The sequence below is a fragment of the Mesoplodon densirostris genome, assembly GCF_025265405.1.
Source record: "Mesoplodon densirostris isolate mMesDen1 chromosome Y unlocalized genomic scaffold, mMesDen1 primary haplotype SUPER_Y_unloc_1, whole genome shotgun sequence".
Lineage (NCBI taxonomy): Eukaryota > Metazoa > Chordata > Mammalia > Artiodactyla > Ziphiidae > Mesoplodon > Mesoplodon densirostris.
The window spans coordinates 4,033,163-4,056,614 of NW_026778236.1; the positions used below are offsets into that span (position 1 = coordinate 4,033,163).

The 23,452-nt window shown below is 38.5% G+C and overlaps 1 protein-coding gene across 1 annotated transcript in view; it reads left to right on the forward strand.

Annotated features, from left to right (window-relative positions):
* Window positions 1–23,452, forward strand: part of LOC132482935 (serine/threonine-protein kinase Nek1-like) — a 151,495-nt gene that overhangs the window by 40,060 nt on the left and 87,983 nt on the right. Inside the window, 7 exon segments of the mRNA XM_060088196.1 lie at window positions 940–1,004; window positions 1,130–1,219; window positions 3,196–3,206; window positions 3,209–3,249; window positions 5,367–5,567; window positions 9,630–9,690; window positions 12,355–12,506. Coding sequence (XP_059944179.1) covers window positions 940–1,004; window positions 1,130–1,219; window positions 3,196–3,206; window positions 3,209–3,249; window positions 5,367–5,567; window positions 9,630–9,690; window positions 12,355–12,506 — 621 coding nt within the window.

A 23,452-nucleotide genomic window follows, 5' to 3' on the forward strand; every position in this document is an offset into this window, starting at 1 on the left:
TGCCTCACTTGGGCTTACGCACTTCCCAGGGTGGGTAGTACAGAGGGGCTTTGTTTCCTGATGTCAAGGCCGTGTGTCTGTCTTCTTACCTCCTTAGGCCTGCAGCTGCTTATGTAGCCTTGTAGCCCCAGGATGAGTAGTGGGAAGGAGGGGGACTATGGTGGGGCTCCCTACCCCATCTTTCCTGTCTCCCGACCCTCTGCCTCCTAATCCCATTTCAGACCATTTTACTCCATTCCACTCAACCCTGCCTTGTGCCATCTTTGGCTGTGAGCATGTGCTTGGTTCACATCTGACTGATAATGGAGTTTAATTCATGTAATCCCACCAACTCTTGGCTCTGCAGTTTGATGATAGAGCATTGGAAACCAGTGGTAAGCTTTCTGTCTCTGTGGATTTGCCTATTCTGGACATTTGATACAAATGGATCATATAATATATGACTGTGCCTATTTTAAAATTGGGTTGTCTTCGGTTATTATTGAGTTGTAAGAGTTCTTTATTCTGGATGCAGATTCTTTGTCAGATACATGATTTGCAAATATTTTCCCCAATTCTGTGGGTTGTCTGTTTACTTTCTTGATGGTGTCCTTTGCACAAAAGTTTTTAATTTAATGAAATCCAATTTATCTGTATTTTCTTTTTTTGCTTGTTCTTTTGGTGTCATATCTAATAAATCATTGTGTAACCCAGTGGCATGGAGAATTACTCCTGTGTTTTCCTCTAGGAGTTTTATAGTTCTCACATTTAGGTCTAGAATCCATTCTGAGTTAATTTTTGCTTATGATGTGAGATAGGGGTCTACATTCATTCTTTCTCATGTGGATATCCACTCATCCCAGCATTATTTTTTAACTGGATTCATTTTTATGACAGAAGTCATTGCCTAAGAACTGGACTGTAGCAATATTTCTGGCTTTTTTTTCATCTCTTTTACATAACATATTTTTAACCAAAGATGGGACAATACAACTTGGAGATTTTGGAATCACTAGAGTTCTTAATAGATAACATACTGTTTTAAAATTTGGTTTGCTATAATGTCTTCAGTGAAATTTTAATCCCTAGTGATGTATGTGTGGTAATGTCTTTAAGTGTCTTAAGCTTCTCCAATAACTCTCTTTTGTTCTAGTACTGTAGAGCTGGTTCGGACTTGCATAGGGACCCCATACTACTTGTCACCCGAAATCTGTGAAAACAAACCATATAATAATAAAAGGTATTTAAAATTATATTCATTACGTGTTTATTTCCTTTACATCTTTCTCTGTTGTACTGTCTTTATTAACCTTCAGAATATTATTCTAAAATCAGTAATGCACATATGTAAACATATATATACATATGTATATACATTTTTTTAGTATATAATGAGGGGAATTATAAAGCAGCTACTTCACTATCTTGCTGAAGGAACTATAGAATCACTTTATTATTTAAGCTATAATGGGAAATAGAGTGCTTTCTTTGTCTTTCTGTTTGTAATAGTCACTTATTGAATTATCATAGTTAATATTTATTGAACACTTACTATATACCAGGCACTGCTTTAAATGCATTCTACGCATTAACTCTTTTTATCTTCACGATAACCTTGTGAGTTGTAGGTATTATTCATTCCTCCTTTCCTTATAAAGAAACCAAATGCAAAAAGAGGTAAAGTAACTTCAAAGTCCCAGGCATCTGGCTCCCAAGCACAAATTCCTAATCACTGGGCTGTATTATGGCTAACAGATTGACTAATATGTGTGTTGGGAAGAGGAATTCTGCCACTGAATTCCAGTTACCCTTTATTTTCTCTCATACACAGTAATTTAAAAATGCCAACGAAGAAGCATTGGTCTAATTTTGAAAGCACCCTTAGAAGCTGAAAGAAAGAAAGTGGTAGCTGGCAATAATGCATGTGTTCATGGTTGCTATCCCCCTGCCCCACCCCCGCCTTTTTTTTTGAGGGTAGAGAGGAAGCTGTGTTTCAGACCTGAGCAGAAGGTCTGAGAACGTCATCTGAGGAATGTATTTAAAATCAGTTTAAATTACAATGATCAGTCAAGTCCATGCAGTGTATTATTAGTAGATATTTTAAAAGAAAATAGTATTTTCTTTGAGCTAAAGTAATTTTACATTTTAATTCTGTTTCTGTGTCTTGTGGATAACTCAACTGTGAAAATATTGGTCTTTAAATTTGGAATGGATTTAATCATCCCTTGGATAATTTTATGTAAAATTGGTTTTGTGGGGAAAATGCTTTAAAAATGTAATGGATGAACATCATCAATTATACTTGGAAATTCATATTTTCCCAAATGTATTTTTAAGTATTTTATTGATAAGATCATTAGTTTTATGTTTTTGTTTATAGCTTTTAGTTTGTAACATGTACAAGTTACTAAAAGCTTAATTACATTTACATTTTTTTCTTAGTTGAATCTTAAAATTAAACAGATTTTGGAGGTTACAGGTTTATATTTGTAGATTTTTGTGAGAGTTTGGGTAAAGATAACTTTAGGATTTCAACAATGGGCTTTATTCTTTTTCAGTAAGTTCAACTTTCAGGAGCAGTGGTTTTGTTTTTCTTTTTTTTGACTTCCAAGGGCCACTGTAGCTCTTAATTGTGGGTTTTTTTTTCCTTTTAAAAATAGAAGTAGTCTTTTAGTTACAGAACTATCTGTTTAAGATAAAAGAGTGGAAGAGAGTATGGATAAAGAAGATAGTGTAACTAAGTCTTTAAATTAGGAGAAAATAATATACTTACATATTTTAGTTGGCTGTCACAGATTTGTTTCAGATTTAATTTTAGTAAATTAATATTTTCTTCATTAAAGCAATATTTTGCTTTTATAGTATTTAAGAAATTGTGGTATTTTACAAATAATAGAACAAAACATTTTGATTTATGCAAAATAAAAAAAACTAAATGAAGCATCCATAGAATTTACTGATTTTTGTCCTTTTAAATATTAGATTTCTTTAATGAAACTTTTAAAGTAATTACTTGGGCAACTGTTATTTTTCTAATCTGGGATAGCCACTTTTGTCATTTGGTTATGGTTGTAATTTTAAGTTTGAAAGGTCATGTTTTATGGAACTCACATTTTTGCAAAGCATTTTTTGCTGCTTTTGTCTCCTTTAAATTAAAAAACCTTTTAAAGTAAATTTGGATATTTAGAGAAGATCTCTTATTTTTCTCTTTTCTAGTGACATTTGGGCTCTGGGTGTGTCCTTTATGAGATGTGCACATTTAAACATGCAGTAAGTAGAAGTTTCTGAGATACTATAAAATTTATGTCAAAAAGTACATATATTTCTGATTTAAAAAAATCATATGCTATCTTTCAGATGACCCTCTTGTGCTAGAAATTCTTCTCTGTCAGTTTATAAAGTTCTCTTCTGAGGTATAAATTTAAATCAATTTTCCCTTAATATGTATGCATATATTACATATACATATTATATATGTTATTATGATACATATATCATAATTTATTCCAGAAAATTATTTCTAAAGACAAATTTGCTTTCTTTTTAATGTTAAATTCATGTATGAATTTGATATTTCAGCTTAACAAACTTTATTAATTTCATTTTAGCAGTTTTTCTCAAAGCATCCAAATTATTTGAGTTTGAAATTGAAATTATCTAAAGAACATATCTCAGCATATTCGTTGAGGGGGGATTTTATCAATTTAAATAATCTTTAATTCAGAGTATTTAAAATTTTCACTGTTGCGATTCTTTTGAGATGACACATAATTCACCAAAAAGGGGGAGTTCTTGTCCAAAATAGGTGGAATTTTAATCACTTTCCATTTAAAAATCTTTTTAAAAATGCTTCCCCCACTGATTAAGCAATAATATATTTTCATTACAGAAAACTTAAGGGAAGAGATTAAAATATAAGTAAGTGAATAAATATCAAAAGCAATTCTTCCAGCCAATAATGACTACTTGTAATATTTTGTTGTTTCCTTCTAGACTTATAGAATAATTTATAAAATTAGTTTTTGTTTTTTTTCCCTCAAGAGTTTGGTTATATGGTATAAGCAGTTTTATAGTTTGTTTTTATTGCCTGATATTATTTGGGGAGTATTTTTCTTTGTTGTGTTTATTCATAGTTGCATACTCTCTACTGTATTCCCTTAAGATTTTATTTTTCTGAAGGAAAAATCATGGACTGCCAAAGTGATATGGCATGGTGGATATTAGATCTGTACTTTAAGGAATTGGTCAGTTTTTCTGTGACACACAGTCATGTAGGTCTAAATCTACATATTTTTAGAAAGTCTTTTCATTTACAATACATTGTTCTGTCACCATTGTTTCTGTATTTTGGAATTGTTTACCCTTAAGTAGACACATAAAATTAAGTAATTCATTAACCTTTATTTATGAAGAGCTTATCAGTTGAGAGATAAATAAAACTTCATTGTAATGAAAAAATAGAGTAATAACCTATTTCTGCATTTAGGATTCCTTCTTAGATATATAGGTATTTCTAGATGATTGAATTGTACTCAAATCTTAATAAACAATATCATATTTTAAATGCTAGGAGAATTCCACATTTAACAGAACTCTTTTATACTTGGATATAATCACCAGTGCCTAACTTATAGCATGTTTTGTTTTCTTAACGTGTGCATTAAGAACATATTGATAGTGTACAACTGTTCTATACTATTTTAGCTGAGATGTCAAAAGCTTAATTTTACTTTCAAAATAAAATCATCTTTAGATTTTAAACTACCCCACCTCTTTTTTCCCCCCACTTCAGTTAGAATTTATATTGTGTTTAATCCTAAAATATATATTCCCATTGATAAGGCTTACATTCCTGTTTGGAATATTTGCCACATTGCTGATCCCATGGCTTTTGGGAACATCACACACTTAAAAGTAATAATGAGCAGTGTATAAAAGGAAATTAATCAGTACCTTTATTTATTATATTTTTACCAAATAGTTTTAGTTCTGTAGTTAATTTCTTGTTCTAGTTGCTACAGCAGGGGCAGAAGAAGGCAGGTCTTAAATGAAGACCACCAGGTTTGCTTGTTTTACCATCTTGATTACTGTTATGTTTTTATAAACTCTTTACTCTAATTGATACCTATATCCCATCTTGTCGTTTTTTGAATAAGTAGAAGTTAATCTGATAGCGAGTTGTACCATTTTATGAGGACTGATACTCTCTTTCAGATGTGTTCGTAAATAACCAAGTGAACCTGGCTCTAGAGAGCATGTGGTGATTAAAACTGGAAGAGGGTTTCAATTCTGTTCTTCCATTGATAGGAAAAGTACTGTTTCTCATTGTTGAAACTGACATTTTTGACTTATGTTTCATATATGTTAATTTATTTTCTGGATTTTAGTTTGAAGCTGGCAATATGAAAAACCTGGTCCTGAAGATCATATCTGGATCTTTTCCACCCGTGTCTTTGCATTATTATTATTATCTCCGCAGTTTGCTCTCTCAGCTATTTAAAAGAAATCCTAGGGATAGACCATCAGTCAACTCCATATTGGAGAGAGGTTTTATAGCCAAACACATTGAAAAGTTTCTCTCCCCTCAGGTATGTTCTTTTGTCTTATAATTAAATTGAACAGTAGGGTTATGGTGCTTGGCTAGGATGTGGCCTCCTCTTTGGAGGAGAGCACATCGCAGCTGTGGGGGAATGCTTGCCTTTACACTGGCGTCCGCTTGCTTTCTTTTCTCACGTAGCTCTCCCCCTTGCTGTCTGCTTTTGAGCTGTGCATCTCTAGGAGGGAGAACGTACCTTCTGTGTTTCCTCTTAACACTTACTGCTAAACGTCTCATCAACAAATGTGTGGCAGTTTTCACATACCAGGCAGAATTCATCTCAGCCTTGACCCTGTGCACCTGGAGATCGCATCAGATCCCACAGGTTAAAGGCTCCGTCTCTCCCACAAGCCCACCCCCACTTCAGAAGCCAGTTTAAGTCACAGGTTGCCACCTGTGCTTCTGAGTGACTTATAAATCAGAGGTTCCCATTACCCCTTCCTCTGGTTTGATTAATATGCTTGCTGGAGCGGCTCACAGAACTCAGAGAAACATTTACTTACGTTCACCAGTTTATTATAAAGCATAGGATAAAGGATACAGATGAACAGCCAGGTGAAGAGGTGTGTATGGTGAGGTCCGGAAGGGTCCCGAGTGTAGGAACTGGGGTCCCTCTTTGAAAGTTCACCAACTCAGAAGCTCTCTGAACCCTGTCCTCTTGGTTTTATGGAGGCCTCATTAGTAGGCAGGATCAGTTAAGTCATTGGCTCTTTGTGATTGGCTCCAGCCCCTTTCCTCTCCTGGGTTGGGGAGGAGAGTGGCATTGAAAGTTTTAACCCTCTAGTCAGGTGGTTGGTTTCCTTGGCAACCAGCCTCCATCCTTAGGTGCTTTCCATGTATCATCTCATTAACATAAATTCAGGTGTGTTTGAAAGGGGTTTGTTTTGAACAACAACAGACACTTTTGTGCTCTTCCTGCTGAGGGAATCACAGGGATTTGAGGGCTGTGTGCCAAGATCTGAGCGAAGACCAAGTATATGTTCCCTGATGCCGTCGCCTCAGCGCAGAAGTACTCCTCTGTCTCTTGTGTGCCTCTCGTTTGGTTTTCCAGTTTATTTTATTGTGGTAAAATAGACATAACATAAAATTTATTATTGTGACCAGTTTTGAGTATGCAATTCAGTAGTAGTAACTACCTTCATAATGCTGTACAGCGATCACCACATCTGTCTACCTCTTTTCACCTTGGAAAACAGACTCTATACCCAGTAACCAGTAACTCCACTTCCCCTCGCCCCAGCCCTGACCCCCGTCTTTTAGTACTCTCTGTCTTCTCTGGTTTCTGACGGTAAGATTATTGAACACTTCTGTGCTTCCCTTTCCTCACCTGTGAACAATGGGATTGTAAATGTACGTACGTCACGAGGCGGTTGTGAGAATCAAAAGTGACACTGCGTGTGAAGTGCCTGATGTCTCATACTTAATAAGTACTCAGTATATGCAATATATGTTAAATATTATCAGTATATCACTTTATTATGCTAATATAAATACGTTATCTTTATAATTCATATGATTGTAATTGTTTTTTTCTCTAACAGAAAATGATTGGAAACCACTGATGTGTGGGCATTTATACGTATGTGTAATAGATTATTGACTCAAGATTCCTCCTCTAGTACTTGCATATAGGTGCATAATATTTGTTGTGTTGAATTTTAATTTGACAGGATTTATCAAAAATCTATATCAAGTCAATTAGTGTAAGTTATTGATATAAATGTGATCACCTGAAAGTGGAATTATTTTACGTAGTTTGTGTGGCCTTTGTTGACTTAAATGATCAACAATGATCATTTATACTCTTGTATAAATCAGGTATCTAGCAAAACCATAGTTTTATTACTTTATGTTCATGAGATGAGAGGGAAGTGTCGTATATCCTCTGGCTTTTAACAGAACATCCATATGAACAAACAATCTTTAGAAAACAGAGATGTGGATTGAACTGTTACATCCAGGAAAACACATTAGTAAGCAAGAAAACCAATTAAAATTTGGCGGTTAAAGGCCACTTTATAGGACATAGCTACAATCTCTGAAATGTGGGTGTCTTACAAGACTCCTTTGTTATAAATAACATTTTCAAGGACAGATTTATGGTGCATTGTACTAGTGTTTTTTGGCAACTACTGGAGAAGAAAGAATGACTGCATTTAAAAGGAAAATACTCAAGCCTGATATACACAAAGCCTGTAACATCTAAAGACAAAAGGGCAGATTATGGCTGTTAACAGAGTGTTTGACACACATACTTACATAGTACCCCGTTGCTGTTTATGCACCACTTAGATTTCACTCTTCACGAAAAACTTTCGTTCTTATGATTTTTCTGCTATATATCACTTGTTCAGTACTTTAATGACAAAGTTTATGATACTTTTTTTAAGGCTTTAACTTTGAAACAATATGAACTTTTACTGCAGCATATGAACTGTTATTTTCAGTATCACTATAATATTCTGTATTTTCTTTAAATTTCTAGTCCCTGAACTCTCTCAGTGCCGTCAGCCAGGGTCTGTGGGGCATAGTTCTCAGTCCAGCACATCCTGGAGATGTCTTCTTGGATGTGGCTTGATAGATCGTGGACAAGCTCTGGTCCATTAGGAATGTAGGTGCTGTCCTGTAGTGCTTTCTCTGAGGCTGAAGATGTTTTATATCTGCATGTACAACCTCATAGCCACCAGCTTAAAATGTGGCTAGTGTGGCTGAAGAGCTGAACTTTAAATTTTATTTATTTTAAATTTTAATCCAAATGGCTACATGTTGGTAGTGGCGACTATATTGGACGCCACAACATAGGAATTCCAGAATCTTCTTTGATTCCACATGTCCCATCTCTCAGTTCACACGTGCATTCACAAAGGGGAAAAGACAGACTCACACTCAAATTTAGGGCAAGGTGGAGATCATAAAGCACGTCTTCCATGAAAAAGAAAGGAAAAAAAACGCACATGTTCAGAAGAGAAAGCACACTCACACAGTTGGCTCTCAGTTGCCTGTGAAGCAGACTTTTCATGCAGTGGTTCCCAAACTTTAGCATACATAAAAATTACCTGGAGGACGCTGCTGAATCCCACCTCTATTTCTATTTCAGTAAATCTGAGATGGAGCCTGAGAATTGGCATATTTTATAAGTTCCTGGGGATGCTGATTCACTGATACTATGAGGCTTTGAGAACTGCTCCTCTAGGGATCCCTGATGGGAAAGGCGACCATCTCAGCTTCTGGCTTTTTGCCCGTTGGGAGTTTCTGATCCCTTCCACTGTGGGCAATCTACCCTTCACCACTCCTCTGTTCTCTCGAAGAAAGAAAATTCACTTGCCTTTCCCTTCTTTGCCCAGTAAGAAAAAAAGCAGGCCTAAATCGACTTAGCAATTATATTGTTGCTAATGTAGTTTTACATTTAAAGAGGGAAAAATATAGTGAGTAGGGAGAGAAAGTTACTTGCAGGAAATACTAATGATTTCTGCTTCTCAAAATAAGTAGTGGAGTGTTGTAGTAATAGTAAAAGGAGATAACTTTTAAGTTATGTAAGAATATTCAAATATTTATCCAGTAGTATGTTTATAATTATATATTGATAAGATCGAAAACTTATTGGAGATGCTGAGAAGATTCAGAGTAAAGTTGAAGTAACCGAGAGGTTAATCCAGGGGAGGGATAATGAAGTGATTCTTCAGCAGTTTTGAAGTAGATGAGGGAGATGGATGCACCTCAATACAGAAGTTATTCCAGATGGAGGGCAGTGTTGCTAAATCGCCGAAATATAGAACAGGCAAGGCAATGTGCAGGGGCCTGGGGGGTGCGTTTTGTTAATTCGAGAAGAGAGCTTGTCCAGAGAAATAATAAAAAGATATTGGTAAGACTGGGGAGAAGGTAGCATGAGAGGAATTTGTTGAATGGATAACTTGGATTTTAGTACGGTTTATTTGGCAGCATAATTGTGACTGAAAAAGGGAAAAAATGTGTTCTGATTAATGGTTAGGTTTTTTTTTTTTAATTTGGTAATTTAACATTTTTTCTAACGATTTCCCACATCTTTCAATTTAAGCTTATTGCAGAAGAATTTTGTCTAAAAACATTTTCAGGGTTTGGAGCACAGCCTATACCAGGTAAATGAAATTTAATATGAATTCTTTCCCCTGTTTGCCATAATCAGTATACTAATTATACTAGAGGTATTTGTAGATGTAGTAAATTGGGGTAACCCAGAGGAAATGCATCTTTAAATTTTTTATGTTATATGGAAATATACAACACTTTGTGATGAATTCATGACAAAATTTCCCTTTATTATCTGCCTTATTTAAATGAATTCTATTTTGAAATCTTTCTTATTCAAATGTTCAGCTCATATTCTGAGAACATTGTTACAAAATGTTATAAAATGCCCTAGTTAACTGCAAATCTTTATGTAAAATAACTTTCTTTGAGAAATACTTGATATTTATGTAAAGTACTTTCCTTTGAGAAATATTTAGTATTCTAGAATATTTTAAATGTAAATCAGTGTGAAGTCAGGCACCTTAGTAAGGATAGATTTTCTTTTAAATATGGCCAGCAGGGCCTCCCTGGTGGCGCAGTGGTTGAGAGTCCGCCTGCCGACGCGGGGGATACGGGTTTGTGCCCCGGTCTGGGAGGATCCCATATGCCGCGGAGCGGCTGGGCCCGTGAGCCATGGCCGCTGGGCCTGCGCATCCGGAGCCTGTGCTCCGCAACGGGGGAGGCCACAACAGTGAGAGGCCCGCGTACGGCAAAAAAAAAAAAAAAAAAATATGGCCAGCAGTGGTGGAATATTTGTAGGGCTGTGAGTTTGGTTATATATTATGTTTATGTATGTAAGTGTATCTCTGTGAGAGAGAAATTCCTTTTTTTTCTGCATGGAATGATTTCAGAATGGTTTTCTTTTTCTTTTTTTTTAATATATATATTTTTATTAGTTTCTGCTTTATAACAAAGTGAATCAGTCATACATATACATCTGTTCCCACATCCCTTCCCTCATGCATCTCCCTCCCTCCCACCCTCCCCATCCCACCCCTCCAGGCGGTCACAAAGCACCGAGCTGATCTCCCTGTGCTCTGCGGCTGCTTCCCACTATCTATCTACTTTACGTTTGGTAGTGTATATATGTCCATGCCTCTCTTTCGCTTTGTCACAGCTTACCCTTCCCCCTCCCCATATCCTCAAGTCCATTCTCAAGTAGGTCTGTGTCTTTATTCCCGTTTTACCCCTAGGTTCTTCATGACATTTTTTTTAAAATTCCATATATATGCGTTAGCATACGGTATTTGTCTTTCTCTTTCTGACTTACTTCACTCTGTATGACAGACTCGAGGTCTATCCACCTCATTACAAATAGCTCAGTTTCGTTTCTTTTTATGGCTGAGTAATATTCCATTGTATATATGTGCCACATCTTCTTTATCCCAGAATGGGTTTCTAAAATCAGTGGAAGTCATTTAAGATTTGAAGATTGTGTTGTTTTTCAAACATAATGCTTTGCATGTTCTCCATTTTGAGTATGAACACATTAATAAAAATAAATCCTGTATCATAAAAGGGAGTCCATATCAGCTGGACCTGGTGTGACTGTGTGTTCTCAGGGAGGCCAGCTGGGTTAGCTCTTCTTAAACACCGTGGGGCTCATCCTCTGCACTGGCCGAGACTGGCAGTCCTGGGAGATCAGATCCACTTGGAACCAAGTTCATGAGACAGACCCAGGGCAGGGTCAGTGTGTCCCTCCTGGTGAGGAGTCACATCTTCCTCAAAAGCCTCCTTGTCACACAGGCAGGAAGGAATCCCCATGTCAGCACTTTCTTCCCAGTGGGAGAGCCTCCTGGGAAGCAGAGCGCAGGAGCTCTGCTCTACTCTGGTGTGAGGAGCTGGATGGAGGGGGTATGTAATGGCGAGGTACTACCTTGTGGGCCCCCTCCCCATGGGCAGGAAGCTTCCTCCTGCTGGGAGCCTCACCTCTGAGAGGAGACACACCTCGGCAGCCAGATGAGTAATTCTCCCTCTTCTCTGGGGAGTGTTTGTGCTTTTGTGCCTCAGTGAAAGCGTGGAATCCTAACCACTGGACCGCCAGGGAATTCCCATAAACATTGTTCTTGATATAGATTGATCTCTGGAAAGTTTGACCTGTTTGTATTCCTTCCAGCAGTGCATGAACATACTCATTTCATGGGACCCTTAGCTATAGAGATTTTTTTAAGTACCTGATCTTTAATGGGTCTGTAGGTGTAGGCATTACTCAGACTATATATGAAGCAAATATTAAAGTGCTCATGGTGATGGAATTAATGTTTAACAGTTGCTCTTGAGGTTTAAATTCCGATTTCAAAAGTAATTTCTGAGGCATTGAATGTTCTTTTTAAAGTTTATTTTTAACAGCTTTATTGAGATATAATCGCATACCATTCAATTTGCCCATTTAAAGTCAACACGTTAGTGTTTTTTAGTATATTCACAGATATGTGCAGTCATCATCCGCAGTCAGTTTTAGGGATGTGCTTGTTCTGTGTCAGAAATTTCAACATGTGAGAAATTTCAACAAGTTAGCTTCTTGCTCCTTTCAAAGAGTGGCTTTAGTGTGGAATAGCCCTAATGGAGACATTGCCGTGTGGTAAGGAGGGAGTGAGATGTTTAATGAAAAGTCTCAGATTCAATGATCTCAGTGATTGTGAACATGAACAAGGCCATCTTGAAGAATTTTGAAATTAGGGGTTTCCTATTAAGAACTCTGAAAATAAATTTTTTCTATTTTTTTCACGTAGCTAAAAGACCAGGTTCAGGACAAAGCTTGGCTTCTGTTGTGTCTGCTCAGAAAATTACAAAGCCTGCTGCTAAATATGGAGTCCCTTTAACATCTAAGAAATATGGAGATAAAAAATTACATGAAAAGAAATCACTCCAAAAACATAAACAGGTATGATGATCATGCTACAAACTGTGTATTAATAACATGCTCAGTTTAACCTTATTTTATTGTAGCTCAATTCAGTTAATCTTGATATTCATAGGATTGTTTTTATTAAGTTACTAAAGAACATTGTTCTCTGCTTCACCAGTCTTCTAAAACTTGGGAGACTTACAGAAGTCATAAAGAAACATTAGTTAAGTAAAGTAGCTGGTGCAGTAAAAAGAAAGTAACATTATAAATGAAATCATTTTTGAATAACCTAAGCAGAGCCATTTGTCTTTGTGCCGAAAAAAAGTAAATATCTGTGATAAACATCTTAAAAATCTGGGGAAATTTTGAATTTAAGAATTGACGAGATAAATAAAATCATAGACCTGGAGGAATATAATCATATAGTCTGTCATATTTCAGATGAAAATTAAGGCCTGTAGCATTTAGGGGTTGTGTCTAAGGACACAGAGTATTAGTTGCAGGAATTTGATATTTTTCTTCTTGTCACTAGCTGTGTTCTCTGGTATATGGAACCTGTTGGTTTACACTGCATATGCACATGCATACATACAGGTGCACACACATGTAGTTACAAAGGTGTGTGTAATGCTGTAAGACCTTCTAGTAGGGGTGGTCCGTCTCTTTGGGTAGAAGCTATGATAAAGTAGTTCAACATGATCCCTGTAAATCAGTCTTCAAATAAGTTGTGTAAGTCAGTGTCCAGTCAGGAGACAGAAAACATAATAATTTGATAGCGGAAAGTTTAGTGTAAGTAATTATTATCTGTTTTTAGGTAACTGACTTCTAAGGGGTAAAGAGAACTCTAAAGAATACAGGCCTAGCAGACAGACACAGGAAGCAGGCACTGCTCCTGGTGCAGAGGCAGGGCCCCATAGGAGAGACAGAGGCCAGAGTATCACCCCACCTGCCCTTAAAGCTGAGACTCAGAGCCTGCTGGGTGTGGATGGAGGTGACCCCTGGGTAGTGGAGTTCCCTGAGGTGCCAGGGCTGAGGCTGGCAGATGTGAGACTGTCCACTGTGGAGCTGATCAGACTCCTGGAACCTTCATAGGGTGAAGAGGCCCATGGAGGAGCCTGCCAGGCACTGCTGGGCTCTTTGGTCTGGGCTGCCGGCTGGGGCACCGGGTGCAGCGGGCAGCTGGCCTCGAGGCTGCCACTGAAACTCGCAGAGAGGCTGCTGGGGGTACTCTGCCTGCAGGGGTGCTGTCACTGCATGTCCTGCACCCACAGGGACAAGAGGAAGAGAAGCCCTTTCCTTGTGCAGCGTCCCTCCCTCCAACATGGTCTGTGGACAAAGCTTACATCCTGCTGCAGGCCTGAGGTTTGCCCTGTCCAGCTCCAGGGTCACGAGCAGGATGGTCAAGGGTGAACTGCGAGCTGAGGGGCATTGTGACAGCTGGCACACGTTTGTGTTTCTGTTTTTGGGTACCATGTTTATTCAGGCCTAAATGGAGCGATTCCATCATAGCCTTTAGCCCTCTTTTCTTTAGTCACCACAAGACACCCAGCGCCCCGGCGTGCCCTCGTTCCGTAGCGTCTCAGCTCCCTAAGGCCCTGGTCCTCCCCCAATCCAACCCTGAACCCTTCCACAGAGCCTCGGATAGCACATCATCAGCAAAATCCCCTGTGTTCTAACCTTGTAAAGAGTGTCTTCACCTCTTTTGCTCTGAAACCTGGTTTGCCCTGAACACACTGTCATGCGTCTCTCTTGGGGACCGTTTTCCCTCTGGTCCCTCAGTCCTGCCGGGCCTAGAGGTGGGATGATGGAGGCGTGTTCCTCGCTTGTCATTGCCAGACTCTGCCCTGCTCCTGAAGCCACTCCGCCAGGCTTCGTGTCAGCTGCTGCGCCTCCATGTGAGGGTCACCTTAGACACTTCCCTGCACTGTCATGGTTCTTGGTGACTTAAGTATCTGAGACGATGACACTTGCAGTAGTGCACGGCCTTGTTTTCTTGGTGGTTCTCTCATCAGTGATTGTGTCTCCTCCCTCACCTTGGAACTCACCCGTGTAGTCATGCCATCACATTTGTCATCAATAATAGCATCTATTTCATAGTCTCAGTTACAAGTACCCCACTCTCTGACCACTACTTCCTGTGTTTTCAGCTCATTCCCTGAGGACTCTGCCACCAAAACTTCTTAGTTCTGTTTGGATCCGTGGATCTTAACTACTTTTTTCATTGTCCATCCCTTCATTTTTATTTTCTTTCTCCAGCTTTAATTTCATGTTCTGTAGTTGTAATAGTTTCCAGAACCTCAACTGTCTTGCCCCAGTGGAATGTGGTGGGAAAAACAGGCAGCTGTTCTAACTGGTCTTGCTTTAAATTTAAACCCCCAGCATCAGGCAAGCACTGTTGCCACCACCCTGTTATGTTTCCACAGTCCAGTTACCCTCCCGCTTTCTAAGATGGTTATCTCCTGCTTTCTCCTTGTTCTTCACCTCAGGGCAATGACCTTGCTTCCTATTTCACTGAGAAAACAGAAGCAAGTGGAAGGAAATTGCCCACACTCAGGAGCCCTCCTGCCAGTCAGTCCTAGGTGTTTGTAAATATCCTGCCTTTTTTCCTGTTACTTTGCTGATCTGTTTGTGTTTTGATGCAGAGCCGACCCAGCTGTTTATGGACCATCTGTTGTTAGTATTTCTGCCTCCTAAAGGACTTCACTCTCTCTTCTGTATCATATTTTTCCTCTCTCCTGAATCATTCCTGTTAGCAAACAAACATGTTATATCTTCAATCTTTTTTAACAAAATCCTCCGTCCCATGTCTCCCTGGATCCAGCCCTTTCCCTGTATCTCTGCTCCTTTAACGGCAGAACTTCCCCCAGCCTTGTCTTCGCTTCCTTGCTTCCCCTTTCCTCTTGCTTTGTCACAGCTGTTAGGACGTGGCTCCTGGTGAGGACCACAGGGAGCCCGGTTGGGTACGTCCAGGGGTCAGGTGTTTTCTTCGTCTCCCTCAGTCTGGGACTCACTTGATTACCTGCTCTTTCTTGAACTTTTTCTTCACGTGAGTCCAGATATCACGCTCTGCTGACTGTCCTCCTCCCCACTTGCCGGCTGCTCTTACTGCTGCGCAAGTCCCTCCTGCTCTCGCTGACCCCTGGCACTCGAGTGCTTCGGGACGCCGGCCGGGGACACCTTCTTCCCGGACCATCCTCGCGCTCTGGCAGCACCTGTAAACCGACACACCTGCATCTCGAGCCTGGACTCCTTTCCTGAGCTCCAGACCCGTGCTGTCCTTGCATTACTAAGTGGGTGTCTGACGGGCATCCCAGCATGAGGCCGTGTAAGTCTGAACGGCAGGTCCCGTGCCGTCCCCAGGCTCATTGTTCTTGTGTTGCCTCACGCTCCTGAAGTCTGCTGACTCCCCGTCACCGTCACATCCTGTCAACCGCCTGCAGACCCTGTTCTGTTGTTCACGGTCTGACTGCTGCTCGCCGCTCTGTCAAACACTGGTCCTGCACCTCGCCCTCCCCGGCCTGACCTCACTGCTCTCAGAGCAGCGTCCTGCATCTCTCCGCACACGGCAGCCTCAATGCTGCTCTGATGGTGAAGGGTACTCGTCGCCGTTTCCTGCTCAAGAGGTGCCAGCAGCCTTTCCTCCCGCTTAGAGAAGGTGCCCTTGTTACCTCCGCAAGTCTCATCTCTGCTCCCTCCTTGCTGGTCTCCATCCAGCAGCGCTCATGAAACCTTGCTGTCCTCGGACATGCCGAGCACTTATCTGCAGAAGAGCACTTGCACTTGCTCCTCTCTCCTCCTGGAGGACTCTCTCTCTTGCATAGTTTTCTTCCTTCCTTCGTTCTGGGCTGTGCTCGCCACTCTACGGATAGAACCGCCATCCACCCGTCTGGCCCACCCCCGCAGCTCCGTCTGCTTTTTCCTCTGCTGTTTTTCTTGCATGTGCTTGTTTCCAGCCTCCTCCGTGGAGGTATGAATCTGTGAGAGCAGGGGTGATGTTGTTCACTGGTGCCTGAACCAGTGGGTCCCCCAGTAAACACTGACTGGATAAGTGACTGATGAGTGGATTAGACAGCACTAACTTAGAGTTTGTCAAGTCACTCAAGTGTTCATTCTTTAAAAGAATGAATAACACCCAAAAGTTGTTAGTAAAACTCTGTGCAGAAGCCATTTTGTTACCGTTGTTAGCAGATTGAAAACTATTAGGAAAACAAAACCAAGAGAGAAAAAAATGATAATGACCACCTCCTGAGCACACTGGGATGTGTCTGTACTCCATAAGGTCAGAGGAGGAAAAACATAGACTCAATAGCTATTTTCTTTAGTTAGGAAGACGAGTAGTCTGCTAAGATTATTATCGATAGTTGTACTGAAGAGACTAAAAATTAATATGATCTCTTTAACTTTCTCTTGTAACCCAAATACATACTTGGGTGGACTTGTAGAAGGTCATTTGTCTTATCTCTGGGCCAAGCGTTCACCTGACCAAGTGGAAAGGTCAGAGCGCTTGGTGAGGCTGGGCTGAAGGTGTAGCAGGTGGTCCTTACCCTGGGGCAGGATCGTGGCCAAGTGTTTATTCTTTCACGTGGCTGGTCGTGTTCTTAATGTTTCCTTCATTTTCAGTTAGCATTTATTCAGTATGCAAGAGCAGCATGCTGTGGTTTTTTCAGATTCCAGTTAATGATATCCTGAATAGCAGATAATCAACCCATCAAATAGTTACTGACAGGTACGTGATTCAGGTGATAGCTATAGAGTTTTGGAGTTCAGGCAAGGTTGTTGCCCTTAAAGTTTTCAGGCATTTGGCATGATTTTCTAGACCAGACCAATGAGAACTAAATAATAATTAGCACATGAAATAATCATGCAGCTTACTTAAACAACGTTTCACGACTGATTTCTTTGCACGACAGTGTGAATGTACTTAATGCCACAGAATTGTATGCTAAAAAATGGTTAAAATGGTGAATTTTTTTTAGTTGAAGTATAGTTGATCTATCATATTGTGTTAGTTTCAGGTGTGCAGCATAGTGATTCAGTTTATTGGGGGGGACAGATTATATTCCATTATAGGTTATTACAAGATATTGGGTATTAATTTCCTGTGCTATACAGTAAATCCGTGGTGCTTATCTGTTTTATGTATAGTAGTTTTTATTTGTTAATCCCGTACTCCAAATTTGTCCCTCTCCCTTTTGGTAACCATGATTTTGTTTTCTGTGTCTGTGAGTCTATTTCTGTTTTACATATACATTCATTTGTATTATATTTTAGATTCCACATATAAGTGATATCGTATAGTATTTGTCTTTGACTTATTTCACTTAGCATAATAATCTCTAGGTCCATCCATGTTGCTGCAAATGGCAACTTTCATTCTTTTTTATGGCTGAGTATTCCACTGTATATATGTACCACATCTTCTTAAGCCAGTTGTCTGTTGATGGGCCCTTGGGTTGTTTCTATGTCTTGGCTATTGTGAATAGTGCTGCAGTGAACATTGGGGTGCATGTTTCTTTTCAAATTAGATTTTTTGGTTTTTCTGGATATATACCCAGGAGTGGGGTTGCTGGATCATATGGTAAATTTATTTTTAGTTTTTTAAGGAACTTCCATACTGTTTTCTAAAATGGTAAAGTTTATATGTGTTTTACCATGATGAAAACAAATTAGAAAATATTTGAGGTAAATAAAAACTAAATAAAAACAAAAGAAACGACACATGCATGAAGTTTTTCAAACCTAACAATGAAAAGAATTAAAGGAAAAAACTAAAACTAAATGTCTAAATTATTTTAAATGTGATTTTTTTAAATAAGTTGGGTTTTTTTTTTTTGGTTTTTATATGACTCATATATTTTTTAAAGACTTATTTTGTCCCCAGAAAATCTAAAGCATCTTTTAGATTCAAATTCGTAATGGCTCTTAGAATTTTAAATTTAACTTTGTATCAAGCTTGAAAAGGAGAAGTTTATAAGGAAAACCATAACCCCTTACTGATTGTGTGGGTCTCTTCTTAAAAAAATTTTTTTTGGCTGCATTGGGCTTTCTCTAGTTGCGGCGAGTGGGGGCTACTCTTCATTGCGGCGCGCGGGCTTCTCACTGCAGTGGCTTCTCTTGTTGCGGAGCACAGGCTCTAGGCACACGGGCTTCAGTAGTTGTGGTGCACAGGTTCTGTAGTTGTGGCTCACAGGCTCTAGAGTGCAGGCTCAGTAGTTGTGGTACACGGGCTCAGTAGTTGTGGCTCGTGGGCTCTAGAGAGCAGGCTCAGTAGTTGTGGCTCACGGGCTTAGTTGCTCCGCAGCATGTGGGATCTTCCCAGACCAGGGATTGAACCCGTATCCCCTGCACTGGCAGGCAGATTCTTAAACAGTGCACCACCAGGGAAGTCCTGTCTGTCTCTTTTTAACTGAAGAAAATTAAGCTAATACACATAAAGTTTTTATTACTCAGCATATCATAAAAATATCTGCATGTCATAAAAACTTTCTTTGCTCCAGTTCCTATTAATAATCAGAGCTGTTTTCTAAAAGGCTTCAGTTAAAACAAAGGAGTGGTTATGAAGCCACCAGGGGGAGCTCCATGAGTATGTTTCAGTATTTTGGTTCTGACTTTAGCAAAGAAACAAAACAACACTTTTCTTTTAGTATAGATGTTTTAGGTAACCATATTTTTCTCTTCTGTGTAGAAATAGTGTTCTGAAAATACTTGTGTGATGTTAGAGGAACAGCTTAGCATTTTTATTTCACAAATATTTGAGTATCTTATATGTGAGGCAATCTGGAGGACCAAAACATGAATATAACTCTTGCTTTCATGTGACTTACCCAAGAGTACGTAGGTGTCTTAGGTAAACATTCTCTTGTTGCACACAGTTGTGTAATCTGGTTTAAAGCTGGTCATGTATAGTGAGATGCTGTATCACTCATGTTAATATTTTTAAGTTGTTGGGTGTCGTGGTTCACAGATGTGGAGACCAGTGCTAGACCTGCTACATAAGGGTTCACTGTGGAACTTGTCAAAATGTAGAACGCAGGGCTCTGTGTCCAGAAATTATAATTCAGCAACTCTTGGGGATATGTGTTTTTTGAAAATAACTTTATCAAGATATAACTCACATACTATACAACTCATCCATTTAAAGTTTGGAATTAAATGGCTTCTAATGAATTTGCAACAGCGTGCAACCATCCCCACAATCGACTTTAGAACATTTTCATTGCCTCCCCACAAAATCCTTTTCCCATTAGCATTCACTCCCCGTTCTTCCCCAACCCTTAGCCCTGGGCAACTGCTAATCTACTTTTGTCTCTGTATAGATTTGCTTGTTCTGGACATTTCATGTAACTGGAGTCATACAGTACCTGGTCTTTTGTGACTGGCTTCTTTTGCTTAGTATAGTGTTTTCAAGGTTGTAGCATGTATCCATGTTGTAGCATGTATCAGTACTTCATTCCTGTTTATTGCCAAGTAATACTCTTTTGTATGGAAGGATATGTATTTTTACAAAGCTCCTGGGTAGCATTCCCCACTAGTTTAAATTCTATGTATATATAAAACATACTTTGAAATGTTAACTTTGTGATTGTAATGCCATAAAAAAACATTATATACCACTGTTTTTTCCTTGTACTTCAGTAATAGTGCCCCCAGAACGCTCTCTTGACTATTTTAAAAGAGGGGGTTGCTATCTATTAGTGGTGGCAAAACCATTTAGTGGGTGAAGAGCAGGGACTTTTTTTTTAAGTAATAGAATGGAAAGTAACAGACTCAGCTACACATAGTAAAAGTATTTTATGGAACTTGGATGTGTGTGTGTGTGTGTGTGTGTGTGTGTGTGTGTGTGTATCTTAGTTGGGCCTGGATGTGAAATATATTTCTTACAGTGGGTTGCTTTTACAAAAAAAGTTTGAAAGCTACTGTTCTTTAAATATTTCAGTATTATTGTCATCTCATTAACCCTAGTGTCTTTCCTGGGGCGAGGTGGTGAGATACATGGTTCAGCTTAAGTGAAAGTTGAATTTAAATAACTAGCCAGCATTAGGTTAGGAGTTAAGATCTAATAATACAATGAGGAGGAGATGGGACGGTTCCGGGAACCTACTGCTTAGGTCATTTTGTCAGGGAGTAAACTTGCCATTAGTTAGTCATGGTGTGAGGTTTTTTTCGGGGGTGGGGTGGGCTGCACCGCGCGGCTTGTGAGATGTTAGTTCCCTGACCAGGGATCAAACCCATGCCCCCTGCAGTGGCAGTGCCGAGTCTTAACTCATGGACTGCCAGGGAAGTCCCTGGTATGAGACTTAATACCACTTATCACATTGATGATGTAGCTGTGAGTTTAAAACATACTGTATCAATAAAATGGATTTGGTTTATGATGGTCATTTAATTAAAATGCCAAAACACAGTATAAGAGAATCATTATTCTCATTTTAACAGTTTATCAACCCATTTGATGATGTTACATATTCTAAATATTATCATTTTATTGTGCTCAAATTAAATAATGTATTCATTAAAATAAGTTAGTTGCATTTCCTAAGGAAGAAATTATGTTTAAATTATGTATCATGTTGATTTCTAAAGTACACAGAAACTTTAAATATAGTTTTGAATTTTTTTTTTTTTAGTGAAAGGAAACTTTTGGTGCCTTTCTAGTTCTTTTTTATGCGTTGTGAGCTATATAATATCTTAACAGTAATATATTTCTGGAATGAATTACATTCATTTCATATTGATTGTGGGTCACATTTATTTTGTAATATTCTGAATTTGCATTTAGAATTTTAGTGCTTATCCATTATGGTCATTTTACAAAATTTAGGAAGTTAGCAATAAATGGTATATGAGAGTAATTTCATAACATTGACTTTTGCCAAAATACAGCTGCTATTGAAATGGAATTGTTAGTGGAGACACTTTAATGATTTAATCAAATGCTGAATTATTTTAATAGTAATGTAAATGACCACTGAAATAATTTTTTTTAAGTAGCGTTTGCTTTCCTTTGAGTTGAAACCCAACATAGGTAAATAATTTTGTAGTTTCTTTTTATATTCATTTTTTCCTAAGGTAGCTGAAAATTTTTAAATCGGTTCATAATAAATAACTAGAGTTTCCTGTAAATACTTTTAATCTTTTTTGGTATACAGAATTGTATTTTGAATGGTTTGAAAAACTGATCATACAGTAGGCTTAACATTGCTCACAAAATTGAGTAGCTAGCCCAGGATAAAAACAGAAAGAAATCCATGGGTCAGTTATACTTATGAGCACACATGCAGACAGAAATCCTAAAAGAAGTTTTTCAAAAACTCAAATCATTTATCAAAAGAATGATTTAAGAATTATTAAATAGGATACATTTCTGGATGCAAGGATGGTTCAACATTGGGAAACTGGTTAATTTCACTTCATTAGTAAGTTGAGAAAATCATACGTAAATGATCTCAGTAGATACTGAAAGTTCAGTAGAATTTAACACTTTAAAAAAAAAAACTTCTTTGGTTGTATACATTAAACATGTACAACTTTTTATATGTCCATTGTACCTCAATAAAATGTTTTTTTAAAATGATCCAGTGACCTCCCTGGTGGCGCAGTGGTTAAGAATCCACCTCTCAATGCAGGGGACACAGGTTCCAGCCCTGGTCCAGGAAGATCCCACATGCTGTGGAGCAACTAAGCCCATGCACCACAACTACTGAGCCTGCACTCTAGAGCCCGTGCACCACAACTACTGAGCCCACATGCTACAACTACTGAAGCCCGTATGCCTAGAGCCCGTGCTCCACAAGAGGAGAAGCCACCTCAAGGAGAAGCCCGCGCACTGCAACGAAGAGTAGCTCCCGCTCGCCGCAACTAAAGAAAGCCCGCGCGCAGCAACAAAGACCCAACGCAGCCAAAAATAAATAAATAAATAAAATTTAAAAATCCAGATTTCTTTCATTCAAGAAATAGAGGGGGAAGTTCTTAACATGACACAGTTATATATACTAGAAACCCATGTCATGCATTATACATAATACTGAAAATTTGGAAGCATTTACATTAAAGTTAGGAGCAAAACAAGGATGTTTGCAGTGATTGCTATTATTTAATGTTATTCCAGAAGCCTAGATAATGTAATTAAAAAGAGGAAGAAATAAGAAACATAAATACTGGGAGAGAAGAGAAAATAGACATTTACAGATGATATGATTCCCTATGTAGAAAATCCTAGTGAAGCAGCAGAACACTACTAATGAATTCAGTAGAGTGGCCTGATAGAAGTTCAGCATGCAAAAATGAATAATCAGAAAAGGAAGTGGAGAGACAGAGTGACAGACTCCCTCAAATACTTTAGTTTATTATTTATTTATTTAAAAAATTTTTAATTTTATTTTTATACAGCAGGTTCTTATTAGTTATCTATTTTACACATATTAGTGTATATATGTCGATCCCAGTCTCCCAATTCTCAAATACTTTAGAGCTGCTGAGAAAAGTGCAAGATAACTATGCAAGAAAGGAATCAACATCAATGGAGTATTACTTATCAATGAAGAAAACAAATGCAGATACAAATAATAACATGGACAATTCTGAAAACAATGTTGAGCAACAGAAGTGAGATACAAAGGAATATATACTGTGTAATTCCATTAATATACAACTCAGAACACAGAAAACTAAACTGTATTGCTTAGGAAGGCATACATAATTGGCAAAGCCATAAAGACAAGCAAGATAGTGATTAGTAAAGTCAGGATGGTGCCTTCCTCTCTGGTGGAGGGCTTCTGTGTGTTGGCAGTATTCTGTGCCTTGACTTGGGTGGTAGTCACTGTCTATTTCCTTTATTTTTGCTAACCTTTGTGTATGTCCTTTATCTACTTTTTTATAGGTGACTTTATTTTTATTTATTTAAAATTTTATTTATTTAATTTATTTATTTTTGCTGCATTGGGTCTTCACTGCTGTGTGTGGGCTTTCTCTAATTGCTGCAA